At 63.5% G+C, this 15,571-nt stretch overlaps 1 protein-coding gene across 1 annotated transcript; it reads right to left on the bottom strand.

The window, feature by feature from the left end:
• Nucleotides 1–550: 550 nt before the first annotated feature.
• TMUB1 (transmembrane and ubiquitin like domain containing 1) lies at nt 551–2,387 on the bottom strand. Its single transcript, XM_065751645.1, has 2 exons — nt 1,963–2,387; nt 551–1,187 (listed from the first exon to the last, which is right to left on the bottom strand). Exons 1-2 carry the CDS (start codon nt 2,370–2,372, stop codon nt 833–835), a joined length of 765 nt encoding a protein of 254 aa, XP_065607717.1. The 5' UTR covers nt 2,373–2,387; the 3' UTR covers nt 551–832.
• Between the last annotated feature and the right edge of the window lie 13,184 nt (nt 2,388–15,571).

The following is a 15,571-nucleotide window of genomic DNA, read 5'->3' as shown; positions in this document are numbered from 1 at the left end:
CCCGCCCGCCGTGCCCCGCCTACATGGCGCTCACGGCCGCTCTGGACCCGCCGCGCCGCGGCCGCTCAGCGCCGCCCGGACACCGAGTCCGCCATCTTCCCGACGGCCCCCGCGGCGACAGGGCGGCCGCGGCCCCGCCCCCGCGCCGCACACACTTCCGGGGCCGGAACGGCGTAGTATGCAAATAGCCGCCGCGCGGCCACCAATCAGCGAGCGCTTCGCCAAGGGGCGGGGCCGGGCCGGCCGGCGCAGGCGCACTGCCGCCCTGCGGGACGCGTGTCGAGGAGCGGAGCCCGCCCCGCAGCGCGTCAGGGCGGGGCCGAGCGCCCCGAGCCCCGCCCCCCCTCCCCCCCCCCTCCCCCCCCTCCCGTACCCCGCACAGATCACAGTGCGCAGCGTTTGGAGCATTCACAGTTTTCTTCCTTTTTAATCTTAAAAGAAGCACGGCTGAGCACACGCTCACGGCGCTGAGGGCCGGGCCAGCCCTGAGCACGGGCCGGCAGCCCCCTGACCCCGCAGGGCCCGCAGAGCCGCGGGCAGCAGGCACCGGGGGGCTCACGGGGTCCCCCCCCGTTCTGCTCGGTGCCCTGTGGCACAGCTCCGTGCCTCGCCCCGTGCCTGGAGGGCTTCCAGCGGTGCCGGGCAGCATGGCAGCACAGCCCTTGGCAGGGCCGAGGGCAGCACCGGGGCCGCGCCAACTCTGTGCCGGCTGTGAGCAGCCCCTGAAGCACAGGGACACAGCCAACGACCCTCGAGTTCGGGAGCGGCGGGAGAGCCCCCGAGCACCGCAGGGGGACGGCGGGGGGCGGTTCCAGTGGGGCGCGGGGCGGCGCTATCTGCGGTACATGGTGAAGGCCATGAAGCTGAAGAGCAGGGTGAGGCCGGCCAGGAAGGTGGTGGCGGTGGCGGTGAAGACGTGGCGGTACTGCAGCTGGAAGTACCAGAGCACGGCCAGCATCAGCACGAAGAGCGGCAGCATCAGGCTGCCCACGTTGAGGGCGGTGTGCACGGGGTCGGCGGAGGCGCGGGGCCCGGCGGGCGCGGGCGCGGGGCTGTGCTGGGAGATGTGGCAGTGCAGGACGCTGTTGGGTGCCAGGTGCAGGGCCGCCAGGCTCTGGGTGTCATCGCGCAGCAGCTGGCCCTGGTAGATGAGCCGCACCTGCTGCTCCTGCCCGGGGAAATAGGCCCTGTGGGACAGAGGACATCGTGGCACGTGCAGATGGCACAGCCCAGCGCCCGCCTCTGGGGCTGCCCAGAGCTGCAGTGCTGCTCCACATCCCCACAGTGTACTCCACCTCGTGCCGTGTCCTCACGGTGCCACCCACAGCTTGCACTGTGTCCCCCGGTATCACCCACATCCCCAGCAGTGCCACCCACCGCTCGCTCCGTGCCCCCTGGTGTCACCCACACCTTACCTGTGTGCCCAGGCTGTCACCCACAGCTCTTTTAGTGTCCCCGTGGCGTCACGCACACCTCACGCTGTGTTCTCACAGTTACCCACATGCCATCCTGTGTCCCCACACCGTCACCTACAGCTCACCCCATGTGCCCAGGCTGTCCCCTGGGTGTCACCCACACCAGGCCCTATGGCCCTGCACCGTCACCTGCAGCACCCCTCGTGTCCGCAGGCTGTCACCCCCCATACAATCCCTGCCCCCACGTGTCACCCATCACTCACCTCACACCTCTGCCCTGTTGCTCACCCCATGTCCCCAGGCTGCCACCCGCAGTTCCCTCTGACCCCACGTTGTCCCTCACCGCTCTCCTCATGTCCCTTGGTTGTCACCCACGGCTCACCCCGCGACCCTCGGCTGTCACCTTCCACTTGCCCCACGTCCCCGCAGCATCACCCACAGCTCACCCTGCGCCGTCACCCACAGCCATCCCACGGCGTCACCCACGGCTCACCCCGCGCCCCGGGGCTGTCACCCACCCCCCGCGCCGTCCCCGCCCGCCGCTCACCTCTTGAGGGCCCCCACGGTGTCCCCGGGCCGCACGTGCGCCAGCCGCTCGGTGTCGTTGAGGAACTTGAGGCGCAGCACCATGGTGGGCTCCGCCGGGCCGCCCCCCGCCGCTCCGCCCGGCCTCTGCTGCGGGGTCCCGGAGCCGCCCCGCGCCCGCAGCGCCGCCGCCGCCGCTCCGCCCGCCCCATCGGGTCCCGCCCCGCCCGGGGCCGCGCCCGGGGCTTTGTGCGTGGCCGCGGGCTCGGGGGCGGCGCTCGGGCCCTCCTCGGGCAGCGGCGCGGCGGCGCGGGGCGGCGGCGCGGGCTCGGGGGCGCGCGTGGAGGCCCAGGCCAGGGCCAGCACGGCTACGGCCAGCAGCAGCGCGAACAGCGCGGTCACCTCGTCGCCCACGCCCTCGATCAGCGCCATGGCGGCCGCTACCGACCTGCGGGCACCGAGCGCCGCCGTCAGCCCGCCGGGCCGCGGCCGCCCAGAGGCGCGCCCGGCCCCGCCCCGCGCCCGGCCCCCTCACCGGCCGCCATCGCGCCGCGTGACGCCGAGTTCCGCTTCCGCCCGCGCGGGGCACTCTGGGAGGGAGAGTCCTATGGTGCCGCGCGCGGGGGCTGCCGGGAGATGTAGTCCTTGGGATGCACCGCCTCCGTGGGCGCCGGGTGTCAGTGCGCTGCCACAGCAACGGGCGGGGCGTGGCACTGCGAGGGGCGTGTATGGCACGGAGTGGGAGGTGTATGGCACAGAGTGGGTGGTGTATGGCACGGAGTGGGAGGTGTATGGCACGGAGTGGGTGGTGTATGGCACGGAGTGGGTGGTGTATGGCACGGAGTGGGAGGTGTATGGCACGGCAGCGGGCGCAGTGTGGCACAGCCCCATCGCGGCTGGGTCCTGCGGTCCTGGGGTCCCGCTGCACACAGCGGATCTCTGCGCTGGCGCTCCAGGTGCGGCTTCCTCGGTGTCGGGCTGACGGATGAGGAGGGCAGAGGCGGAGCCCCGCGAGCACACGGAGCGCGGCGCCCCACTCTCGGGATGGTGCGTGGGGAGGGGCGGGCTCCGCTCGTCGGCTCTCAGCCCCACGCGCTGGTGCTCAGCTCTTGCTGTGCGCTGCGGAGGCAGCAGCAGGATGTGTCTGCCGGCACGGAGCCCGCAGGCGGTGGCGTTGGAGCGCCGTCTCCGCTCCCGTGGCACGCGCTTTGTCCCGCAGTCCATCCCCTCCCGGTACAGCTCTAATTCCCAGTGCGGATTTGTCTGGCTGCGGCTCCCAGCGATTGCGGCTTTTTATATCTTTCTGCCTCACTTAAAGAGCCGTTTAAGATTTTCCTGCGGGAGCGCTCGTGCGGTGCAGGCAGCCGCCCTCGGTCCCCTTCGGGTGAGCTGCACACTGCTCTTTCCATCTCTGCACGGCTCTCGCTGCAGCCCTCGCTCCGCGCTGCGTGGGGCCTGCAAAATGCCCTCGATTTCTCAGCACTCCTTCAGGTGCTGTCCACCCAAAGCAGTGCCCAGGGCCGCCCGTCCCCGTGCCTCCCGAAGCCCTTTGGGAACGAAGCCCTCCATCCCCATCCCCACCAGGGCTCCCCAGGGCTCCGCACGCCGCAGACCCCCATAGGGATCTCAGGGTGCTCCCACGTCCCATGGCACAGCCCCATCAGCCCTGAGCAGAGCCAACAGTGCCCTGTGAGCACCGTCTGTGGGGCACAGCATTGTTCCCACAGTCCCCCCCAGCTCACCCCCCCAGCACGCTCAGGTCCTCATGGTTCCCCCCGCTCAGAGCTCCATCTGTCACAACGTGGGCTGCTCTCACCTCTCTCGCTGTACACGCAGTGACTTTGGGCTCCACTTCCCCGCACCCACGGGTGCTGCTGCCCCCTCCCTGCAGCCCATGGCCCCGACCCATTCTCCACATCCTCTGTCTGAAATGAGTCATGTGCGGTCGGACACCGTGGGTGCCCTCAGTGCTGCACAGCAGTGGCCCCACAGGGTCCAGGAGGGCTGCAGTGGGGCAGTGGGAACGGGGGGCCGAGCGGGGGGGCTGCGAGCAGCACGGGTGGGAGAGCGGCCCTGCAGCGTGGGTGGCTCCAGCTGGGAGCAGAGACCACACTGACTGCATCCGCTGAGCGTGGGGATGGCTGCGTGGTGGGGGTCACGATGGAAAGGAGACATCTGCTGAACCTCCAGAGGGGAACTCAAACGGGAATGGTTTTCTAAGAATAACTCAGAATGAGCAAAAGGTGTCAGAGCTCTGCCACGGGAGCGCGAGGGCTCAGCGCTCCGTGGGGATGCAGCAGGATAACGCCGCCGGGGACCCCCACCAGACCCCCGCAGCACTGCTGGGCCCTCCTGCCTCTGTTTGGGCCTTGCACAGAAACTGGAACTGTTTCATGGGTGCATTTTCAGAAGTCATACCTCTGCATCGTCCCGGCCGTGGCAGGAGGGGAGGGCGGCAGGGCCGGGCTCAGCGGTGGGGCCCTGCGGGGGGGGCAGCTGTGGGGCTGCACAGGGCCGGGGGGAGCAGAGCTCGGCCCCACAGCACAACGCCGGCACCGCGATGAGACCTTTAACTGCCGCTCAGCCACATCCCACACTCCAGAGAAGCTTTCGCTTTGATTTGCACGCGCTGAGAGCTGTGATGTGAGCAAAGCTCCCTCAGAACAGTGCAGCCCACTGCTGAGAGCACTGCTCCCACAGCAGCCACGGTCCTGGTTGTTCTGCAGACGTGAGGAACCTATGGATTCAGTGTTTTCTGCCCTCCAAGTGCACGTCTGCTGTGACTGCCACCTCCTGAGCCCTCCCGACAAGCTGTGCAGGCACAGACCTCTGCCACCCACTGAGCACCCACTGCAGCTCCTTCGTTGGCGCAGCGCCCATCCTGCACCGTGCCCATGCAGTGTCGCAGCACCCATCCCTGCTCACACTGCCATCCCAGCAGCCCTGCACCACGTTTGCATAACGTGCAGCTCCCAAATCCTCCCCGTGATTCGAGCAAAGCCCACACTTCTCCAGCGTGGGGCTGCAGCTCTCATTGCCAGGGAGATGAATGCTTCTGACTATTTAAATACATGTTACTTGGTTGGGACTGGCTTGCCAAGAGCTCTGGATTGCTCTGTCTGCACTATAATTGCTGTTTATCGTTCCACTCCTTTTTTTTCCACAAAATCCATGCGTTTTGTCAGCAGCAATCCCATACCAGCTCCCAGACAATGTCGTACCTGGTGGGACTGAGGAGATGCAGAGAGCTGCAGGGCCCTGCCGCGGGGCTGGCGCTGCCCTCCTCCCTCCCCTTCACGCCTCGGGCGGTTGGGATTGTAGGGCCGCGGTGCAGTGGGGTTGGAAGGGACGCAGCCCCACCCGTGTGCTCTGTGGTGGGGTTCCCGACGCTGCAGCGCTGCGGTTTGTCCCTCCCGGGTTTGTTACGGTGTGGTTGTGGTCCTCAGCCCCGGCGCCGCTGTGCGCGGTCCCCACCCGCCCTCACCGTGCACACCCCCCCCCCAAACGCTCTTTGCTGATCCCGTGGCTTGCGGGGCTGCTGCAAGATGTAAATGAAAGAGCTGTGATCCCGCTGCCACAGAACGCGGTGCGTGAATCGTTGCTGCGCTCTCAGCATCGGCGGTGGGGACCGAGTACAGCGTTGGTGGGCGAGGGGCTGCGCTGCCGCGGACCCTCCCGGCACACACGGAGCTCCACGCCGCGTGCAGCGGGGCCGGGCCGCGCAGGGTCCCCGGGAAGGGATGCAGCGCTGGAGAAGCAGATGCTGCCGTGGCTGAGGCGGCCACGTCGCTGCTGTGACCGCTGGGGGCGGCTCCATCAGATAACGGCCGCCATCCGCCGAGGCCTCGGCTGCCGCTCCGGGCGCTGATAACGCCGGTGGCGACGCCGGGCACACTGCGAGGAGCGGCTGCACACGAGCAGGGACGGCAGCAGCGCTCCTCCAGCTCCGGCCGCGCTCGGCCCCAGCCCCGCCCCGAGCCCGGTCCTCCCTCCCCACCTCCCCCAGGGGTCGCCGGGGAGCACGGGCTGCCCGCGGGGACCACCGCCCCTCGTCGCGCTGCGGGGATGCGGCCCCGTGAAGTACTGCGGCACCGCCGCTGCCCGCGGGTTCGGCCCGTCCCAATGAGACCGCGCCGTGGGGCCGCTGCTGTGGGGCCGCTGCTGTGGGGCCGCTGCCTCTGGGAAGGATCTGCCACGAGGAGGGGCTGTGCCCGGCCCGGCTGCCCCGTGTTGCTGTCACCGCGCAGAGCACAGCCATGCCGGCATCGAGCCGCAGCCCCATCCCCGCAGCTCTCAGCGCTCCCATACGCACACGGGCGGCGGCAGCTCAGCTCCCACCAGCGGGGCTCCCCTGCTCCTTCCTGGGCTCCCCACGTGGGATCCCGCGTGCAGCAGAGCTGTCGGCATCTCCGCGCTGAGGGCGATGCAAAGCACGCGGGGGAAAGCCGGAGCCCTGCAGGAGCGCGTCTGAACCAAACCCGAGCGCTCTGCGTGAGAGCCGCGATCCGGCACGGCAGCGGTGCTGCCCCAGGCGGTGCCACCGCGTGTGACGGCCCCACCGGACCGGTTCTCACCCGCCGGGCCCCCCCGGGCCGCGCAGGGCCGAGCACCGCGTGCAGCAGTGCCCGTGCAGATCGCAGACACAGCGGCGTTAAGGTTGGAGAGCTCCGAGAGCTCCAAGCCCAACCCCAGCCCGTCCCCGCCGTGCCCAGCCCTGATTGGGGTTGCAGCAGGGCAGCCCCGGGGGCTCTGGGTGGGACCTCGGCGTGGCTTCCCCATCCATCTCTCCACAGCGAGCACTCGCAGAGCACCACCCACTGCTGAGTGCCCCCCCGTGTCCATGTGGTGCCACACGGGAACGCTCCCAGTGCTGAGGACGGAGGTGATGGAGAGCATCGAGCTGCTTTCCTTTTCTGGTGGATTCTGTTTCTGGTTTGTAAATCAGGACTTCGAATCACAGAAAGATAGAATGGTTGGGTTGGAAGGGTCCTTAAAGATCACAGAGCCATAGGATGGTTGGGTTGGAAGGGTCCTTAAAGATCACAAAGCCATAGGATGGTTGGGTTGGAAGGGTCCTTAAAGATCACAGAGCCATAGGATGATTGGGTTGGAAGGGTCCTTAATCACAGAACCACAGTATGGTTGGGTGGGAGGGTCCTTGAAGATGATAGAGCCATAGGATGGTTGGGTTGGAAGGGTCCTTAAAGATCACAGAGCCATAGGATGGTTGGGTTGGAAGGGTCCTTAATCATAGAACCACAGTATGGTTGGGTTGGGAGGGTCCTTAAAGATGATAGAGCCATAGGATGGTTGGGTTGGATGTCACCTGGACCCAACAGCATGGCTCAGGCAGAGGGGCACTGTCCCAGGGTGTTCAGGGCTGAGGGGATGTGGCACTGGGGGACGTGGGCAGTGGGCACCATGGGGGTGGGGTTGGGGATCTCATGTCTCCAACATGGATGATTCTGTGACGCTCAGAGGAAGCCCACGGCATCAACCTCAGTATTTACATGTAATGGGGGAAATGACGGAGCAGAGCTGACAAAATGAACATGCAGTGACAGTGACCTTGGGCTGCCAGCCCTGAGGACCCCCCCACACTGCACACAATGAGACACCGCCTGGCGGCCACACATCGCCCCACAAAGCCCAGAGCTGGGGGGCAATGCCAGCCCTGACCCCGTGGGTTATCAAATCTGTCTCCTTTCAGTGCCCATCCAAGAGATTCTGCTGGGGCTGTGCGTTTTGATTCATGTTCTTCCATATCATCTTTCCTTTGCAGTGGTTTTATTCAACCTTCCCCTTTCCAAGGAGCTGAAGCCGATGGAGCACCATGCACGCAGGGCACTGCCAGGTCCTCACTGCTCCACCAGTGATCTCTCCAACAAAGAAAAGCAGAACGCTGAAGCCAATGTGTGTGCTTACCTGCCTGAGTGCACTCCGAAACAAGGACTGAAGCTGCTGCCTCAGCTCCACAGCCTCGGGAGCAGAGGAGCAGCACACGGAGCTCCAGGAGCTGCAGCTGCAGCAGTGCATCCCGTGCTGATGGATGGAGGTGTTGCTGCTCGCCCCGGAGCAAATACATCAACAGCAAATGCAGCAAGGAGCAGGAGCACATGGGGATAAATGCGACGCTGAGGACACTCAGAGGGTTTCGTAGACAGTAGTGACCCAGATCGGAAAAGAGGGCTCTGAAAGCACAAACACACTCAGGTGAGGATGCACAGCACAGCACAGCACAGCACTGCACAGCACAGCACAGCACAGCACAGCACAGCACAGCACAGCACTGCACAGCACAGCACAGCACTGCACAGCACAGCACAGCACAGCACTGCACAGCACAGCACTGCACAGCACTGCACTGCACTGCACAGCACAGCACAGCACTGCACAGCACAGCACTGCACAGCACTGCACAGCACAGCACAGCACTGCACAGCACAGCACAGCACAGCACAGCACTGCACAGCACTGCACAGCACAGCACTGCACAGCACAGCACAGCACAGCACTGCACAGCACAGCACAGCACTGCACTGCACAGCACAGCACAGCACAGCACAGCACAGCACTGCACAGCACAGCACAGCACAGCACTGCACAGCACTGCACAGCACAGCACAGCACTGCACAGCACAGCACTGCACAGCACAGCACAGCACAGCACAGCACTGCACAGCACTGCACAGCACAGCACAGCACAGCACTGCACAGCACAGCACAGCACAGCACTGCACAGCACTGCACTGCACAGCACTGCACAGCACTGCACAGCACAGCACTGCACAGCACTGCACAGCACTGCACAGCACTGCACAGCACTGCACAGCACTGCACAGCACTGCACTGCACAGCACTGCACAGCACAGCACAGCACAGCACAGCACAGCACAGCACTGCAGTGCACAGCAGAGCACTGCACAGCACAGCACAGCACAGCACTGCACAGCACAGCACAGCACAGCACTGCACTGCACAGCACAGCACTGCACAGCACTGCACAGCACAGCACTGCAGTGCACAGCACAGCACTGCACAGCACTGCACAGCACAGCACTGCACAGCACTGCACAGCACAGCACTGCACAGCACTGCACAGCACAGCACAGCACTGCACAGCACAGCACTGCACAGCACAGCACAGCACAGCACAGCACAGCACTGCACAGCACAGCACAGCACAGCACAGCACAGCACTGCACAGCACAGCACAGCACAGCACTGCACAGCACAGCACAGCACAGCACAGCACTGCACAGCACAGCACAGCACAGCACAGCACAGCACTGCACAGCACAGCACAGCACAGCACTGCACAGCACAGCACAGCACAGCACTGCACAGCACTGCACAGCACTGCACAGCACAGCACAGCACTGCACAGCACAGCACAGCACTGCACTGCACAGCACAGCACAGCACTGCACAGCACTGCACAGCACAGCACTGCACAGCACTGCACAGCACTGCACAGCACAGCACAGCACTGCACTGCACAGCACAGCACAGCACTGCACAGCACTGCACAGCACAGCACTGCACAGCACTGCACAGCACTGCACAGCACTGCACAGCACAGCACTGCACAGCACAGCACAGCACTGCACTGCACAGCACAGCACAGCACTGCACAGCACTGCACAGCACTGCACAGCACAGCACTGCACAGCACAGCACTGCACAGCACAGCACTGCACAGCACTGCACAGCACAGCACTGCACTGCACAGCACAGCACAGCACAGCACTGCACTGCACAGCACAGCACAGCACAGCACTGCACTGCACAGCACAGCACAGCACTGCACTGCACAGCACAGCACTGCACAGCACAGCACTGCACAGCACTGCACAGCACTGCACAGCACAGCACAGCACAGCACAGCACAGCACTGCACAGCACAGCACAGCACTGCACTGCACAGCACAGCACTGCACAGCACTGCACAGCACAGCACTGCACAGCACTGCACAGCACAGCACAGCACAGCACAGCACTGCACAGCACAGCACAGCACTGCACAGCACAGCACAGCACTGCACAGCACAGCACTGCACAGCACAGCACTGCACTGCACAGCACAGCACAGCACTGCACTGCACAGCACAGCACAGCACAGCACAGCACAGCACAGCACTGCACAGCACTGCACAGCACAGCACAGCACAGCACAGCACAGCACAGCACTGCACTGCACAGCACAGCACAGCACAGCACAGCACAGCACTGCACAGCACAGCACTGCACAGCACTGCACAGCACAGCACAGCACAGCACAGCACAGCACAGCACTGCACTGCACAGCACAGCACAGCACAGCACAGCACAGCACTGCACTGCACAGCACAGCACAGCACTGCACAGCACAGCACTGCACAGCACAGCACTGCACTGCACAGCACAGCACAGCACTGCACTGCACAGCACAGCACAGCACAGCACAGCACAGCACAGCACAGCACAGCACTGCACTGCACAGCACAGCACAGCACAGCACAGCACAGCACTGCACTGCACAGCACAGCACAGCACAGCACAGCACAGCACTGCACAGCACAGCACTGCACAGCACTGCACAGCACTGCACAGCACAGCACAGCACAGCACTGCACAGCACAGCACAGCACTGCACAGCACAGCACTGCACAGCACTGCACAGCACAGCACTGCACAGCACTGCACAGCACAGCTCAGCACTGCACTGCACAGCACTGCACAGCACTGCACAGCACAGCACAGCACAGCACAGCACTGCACAGCTCAGCACTGCACTGCACAGCACTGCACAGCACTGCACAGCACTGCACAGCACAGCACAGCACTGCACAGCACTGCACAGCACAGCACTGCACAGCACTGCACAGCACAGCTCAGCACTGCACTGCACAGCACTGCACAGCACTGCACAGCACTGCACAGCACAGCACTGCACTGCACAGCACTGCACAGCACAGCACAGCACAGCACAGCACTGCACAGCACTGCACAGCACTGCACAGCACAGCACTGCACAGCACTGCACAGCACAGCACAGCACAGCACAGCACTGCACAGCACAGCACTGCACTGCACTGCACAGCACAGCACAGCACTGCACAGCACAGCACAGCACAGCACTGCACAGCACTGCACAGCACTGCACAGCACTGCACTGCACAGCACAGCACTGCACAGCACAGCACAGCACAGCACAGCACTGCACAGCACAGCACAGCACAGCACAGCACTGCACAGCACTGCACAGCACAGCACAGCACAGCACAGCACTGCACAGCACAGCACTGCACAGCACAGCACAGCACAGCACAGCACAGCACTGCACTGCACAGCACTGCACAGCACTGCACAGCACTGCACTGCACAGCACAGCACTGCACAGCACAGCACAGCACAGCACAGCACAGCACTGCACAGCACAGCACAGCACAGCACTGCACAGCACTGCACAGCACAGCACTGCACAGCACTGCACAGCACAGCTCAGCACTGCACTGCACAGCACTGCACAGCACTGCACAGCACAGCACAGCACAGCACAGCACTGCACAGCTCAGCACTGCACTGCACAGCACTGCACAGCACTGCACAGCACAGCACAGCACAGCACAGCACTGCACAGCTCAGCACTGCACAGCACAGCACTGCACAGCACAGCACTGCACAGCACAGCACAGCACAGCACTGCACAGCACAGCACTGCACTGCACTGCACAGCACAGCACAGCACTGCACAGCACTGCACAGCACAGCACTGCACAGCACAGCACTGCACAGCACAGCACTGCACAGCACAGCACAGCACAGCACTGCACAGCACTGCACAGCACTGCACAGCACTGCACTGCACAGCACAGCACTGCACAGCACAGCACTGCACAGCACAGCACAGCACAGCACAGCACAGCACTGCACAGCACAGCACTGCACAGCACAGCACTGCACAGCACAGCACTGCACAGCACAGCACAGCACAGCACAGCACAGCACAGCACTGCACAGCACAGCACAGCACTGCACAGCACTGCACAGCACTGCACAGCACTGCACAGCACAGCACAGCACAGCACAGCACTGCACAGCACAGCACAGCACAGCACTGCACTGCACAGCACTGCACAGCACTGCACAGCACTGCACTGCACAGCACTGCACAGCACTGCACAGCACAGCACAGCACAGCACTGCACAGCACAGCACAGCACTGCACAGCACAGCACTGCACAGCACTGCACAGCACAGCACAGCACTGCACAGCACAGCACTGCACAGCACAGCACAGCACAGCACAGCACTGCAGTGCACAGCACAGCACTGCACAGCACAGCACTGCACAGCACTGCACAGCACTGCACAGCACAGCACAGCACAGCACTGCACAGCACTGCACTGCACAGCACTGCACTGCACTGCACAGCACAGCACTGCACAGCACTGCACAGCACTGCACAGCACAGCACAGCACTGCACAGCACAGCACAGCACTGCACTGCACAGCACAGCACAGCACAGCACTGCACAGCACAGCACTGCACAGCACTGCACAGCACAGCACAGCACAGCACTGCACAGCACTGCACAGCACTGCACAGCACAGCACAGCACAGCACTGCACAGCACAGCACTGCACAGCACTGCACAGCACTGCACAGCACAGCACAGCACTGCACTGCACAGCACAGTACTGCACAGCACTGCACAGCACAGCACAGCACAGCACAGCACAGCACTGCACAGCACAGCACAGCACTGCACAGCACAGCACAGCACTGCACAGCACAGCACTGCACAGCACAGCACTGCACAGCACTGCACAGCACAGCACAGCACAGCACAGCACTGCACAGCACAGCACAGCACAGCACAGCACAGCACAGCACTGCACAGCACAGCACAGCACTGCACAGCACTGCACAGCACAGCACAGCACAGCACAGCACAGCACTGCACAGCACAGCACAGCACAGCACAGCACTGCACAGCACAGCACAGCACTGCACAGCACAGCACAGCACTGCACAGCACAGCACAGCACAGCACAGCACAGCACTGCACAGCACTGCACAGCACTGCACTGCACAGCACAGCACAGCACTGCACAGCACTGCACAGCACTGCACAGCACAGCACAGCACAGCACAGCACAGCACTGCACAGCACAGCACAGCACAGCACTGCACAGCACAGCACAGCACAGCACTGCACTGCACAGCACTGCACAGCACAGCACTGCACAGCACTGCACAGCACAGCACAGCACAGCACTGCACAGCACTGCACAGCACAGCACAGCACTGCACAGCACTGCACTGCACAGCACTGCACAGCACTGCACAGCACAGCACTGCACAGCACAGCACAGCACTGCACAGCACAGCACAGCACAGCACAGCACAGCACTGCACAGCACAGCACAGCACAGCACAGCACAGCACTGCACAGCACTGCACAGCACAGCACTGCACTGCACAGCACAGCACAGCACTGCACTGCACAGCACAGCACTGCACAGCACAGCACTGCACAGCACTGCACAGCACAGCACAGCACTGCACAGCACAGCACTGCACAGCACAGCACTGCACTGCACAGCACAGCACAGCACTGCACTGCACAGCACAGCACTGCACTGCACAGCACAGCACTGCACAGCACAGCACTGCACAGCACTGCACAGCACAGCACTGCACTGCACAGCACAGCACAGCACTGCACTGCACAGCACAGCACTGCACTGCACAGCACAGCACAGCACAGCACAGCACTGCACAGCACTGCACAGCACAGCACTGCACTGCACAGCACAGCACAGCACTGCACTGCACAGCACAGCACTGCACAGCACAGCACTGCACAGCACAGCACTGCACTGCACAGCACAGCACAGCACTGCACTGCACAGCACAGCACTGCACAGCACAGCACTGCACAGCACAGCACTGCACAGCACTGCACAGCACAGCACAGCACTGCACAGCACAGCACTGCACAGCACAGCACTGCACTGCACAGCACAGCACAGCACTGCACTGCACAGCACAGCACTGCACTGCACTGCACAGCACTGCACAGCACAGCACAGCACAGCACTGCACAGCACAGCACTGCACAGCACAGCACAGCACTGCACAGCACAGCACTGCACAGCACAGCACTGCACAGCACTGCACAGCACAGCACAGCACTGCACAGCACAGCACTGCACAGCACTGCACAGCACAGCACTGCACAGCACAGCACTGCACTGCACAGCACAGCACAGCACAGCACTGCACAGCACAGCACTGCACAGCACTGCACAGCACTGCACAGCACAGCACAGCACTGCACAGCACAGCACAGCACAGCACTGCACAGCACAGCACTGCACAGCACAGCACTGCACAGCACAGCACAGCACAGCACTGCACAGCACAGCACTGCACAGCACTGCACAGCACTGCACAGCACAGCACAGCACTGCACAGCACAGCACAGCACAGCACTGCACAGCACAGCACAGCACTGCACAGCACTGCACAGCACAGCACAGCACAGCACTGCACAGCACAGCTCAGCACTGCACTGCACAGCACTGCACAGCACTGCACAGCACTGCACAGCACTGCACAGCACAGCACTGCACAGCACTGCACAGCACAGCACTGCACAGCACAGCACTGCACAGCACAGCACTGCACAGCACAGCACAGCACAGCACTGCACTGTCCCCACGCCGCGGAGGGGCTGAAGGAGCATCAGCTCCGTGCTCAGAGCCCCTCCGCACTGACCGGGGGGGCTGCAGGGTTCCCCCTCATCTTCTTCTCTCTGCGCTCCCTCCTGCTTTGCATGGCAGTTTGTTCCCGTCCTTAGGTCGGCTCTCCCGTACGGGCAGGCCCATCACCGCCCTGTCGGACCCAGCCCGGGGCAGCGCTGGGCTGCGCTCACTGAGCCCCCGCAGCCCCAGATCCCGCCCCGTCCCAGTGAAGCCGCTGCGCCCCGCGGCCTCGGTCCGTGGGGTGTGGTTCTGTGGACAGTTCATAAGTTCATAAGGTTGGAAAGAACCTATAAGATCATCTAGTCCAACCATCCTCCTATCACTATCTCTACCCAACTACTAAATTAAGTCCTTTAGCACCTCATCTAAACGCTTCTTGAACAGCGCTAGGGATGGTGCCTCAACCACCTCCCTAGGCAGGCCATTCCAGTGCCTGACCACTCTTTCAGAAAAGAAATGCTTCCTCAGGTCTAATCTAAATCTTCCCCGGCGCAACTTGTGGCCATTCCCTCTTGTCCTGTCATTACTTATCAGGGAGAAGAGGCCCACCCCCTCCTCACCACAACCCCCCTTCAGGAAGTGGTAGAGTGCAATAAGGTCTCCTCTGAGCCTCCTCTTCTCCAGACTGAACAATCCCAGCTCCCTCAGCCGCTCCTCATAAGACTTGTGCTCCAGACCCCTCCCCAGTTTTGTTGCCCTTCTCTGAACACGCTCCAGGGCCTCAATGTCCTTCTTGTAGTGAGGGGCCCAAAACTGAACACAGTACTCGAGGTGCGGCCGTACCAGAGCTGAGTACAGGGGGATGCTCACCTCCCTGCTCCTGCTGGCTACACTATTTCTAATACAGGCCAGGATGCTGTTGGCCTTCTTGGCC

This window comes from Cyrtonyx montezumae, unplaced genomic scaffold (genome assembly GCF_038088225.1).
Source record: "Cyrtonyx montezumae isolate F1298 unplaced genomic scaffold, pur_monq_1.0 scaffold_79, whole genome shotgun sequence".
NCBI lineage: Eukaryota > Metazoa > Chordata > Aves > Galliformes > Odontophoridae > Cyrtonyx > Cyrtonyx montezumae.
This window is presented reverse-complemented; position numbering and strand designations above follow the sequence as displayed.

Bases quoted from the DNA above. Each gene is read 5' to 3' on its own strand.
- TMUB1 (XM_065751645.1), bottom strand. From the start codon at position 2,372: ATGGCGCTGATCGAGGGCGTGGGCGACGAGGTGACCGCGCTGTTCGCG. The intron at 1,188-1,962 runs GTGAGCGGCGGG...TCTGTCCCACAG, and splicing joins ACCGTGGGGGCCCTCAAGAG to GGCCTATTTCCCCGGGCAGG.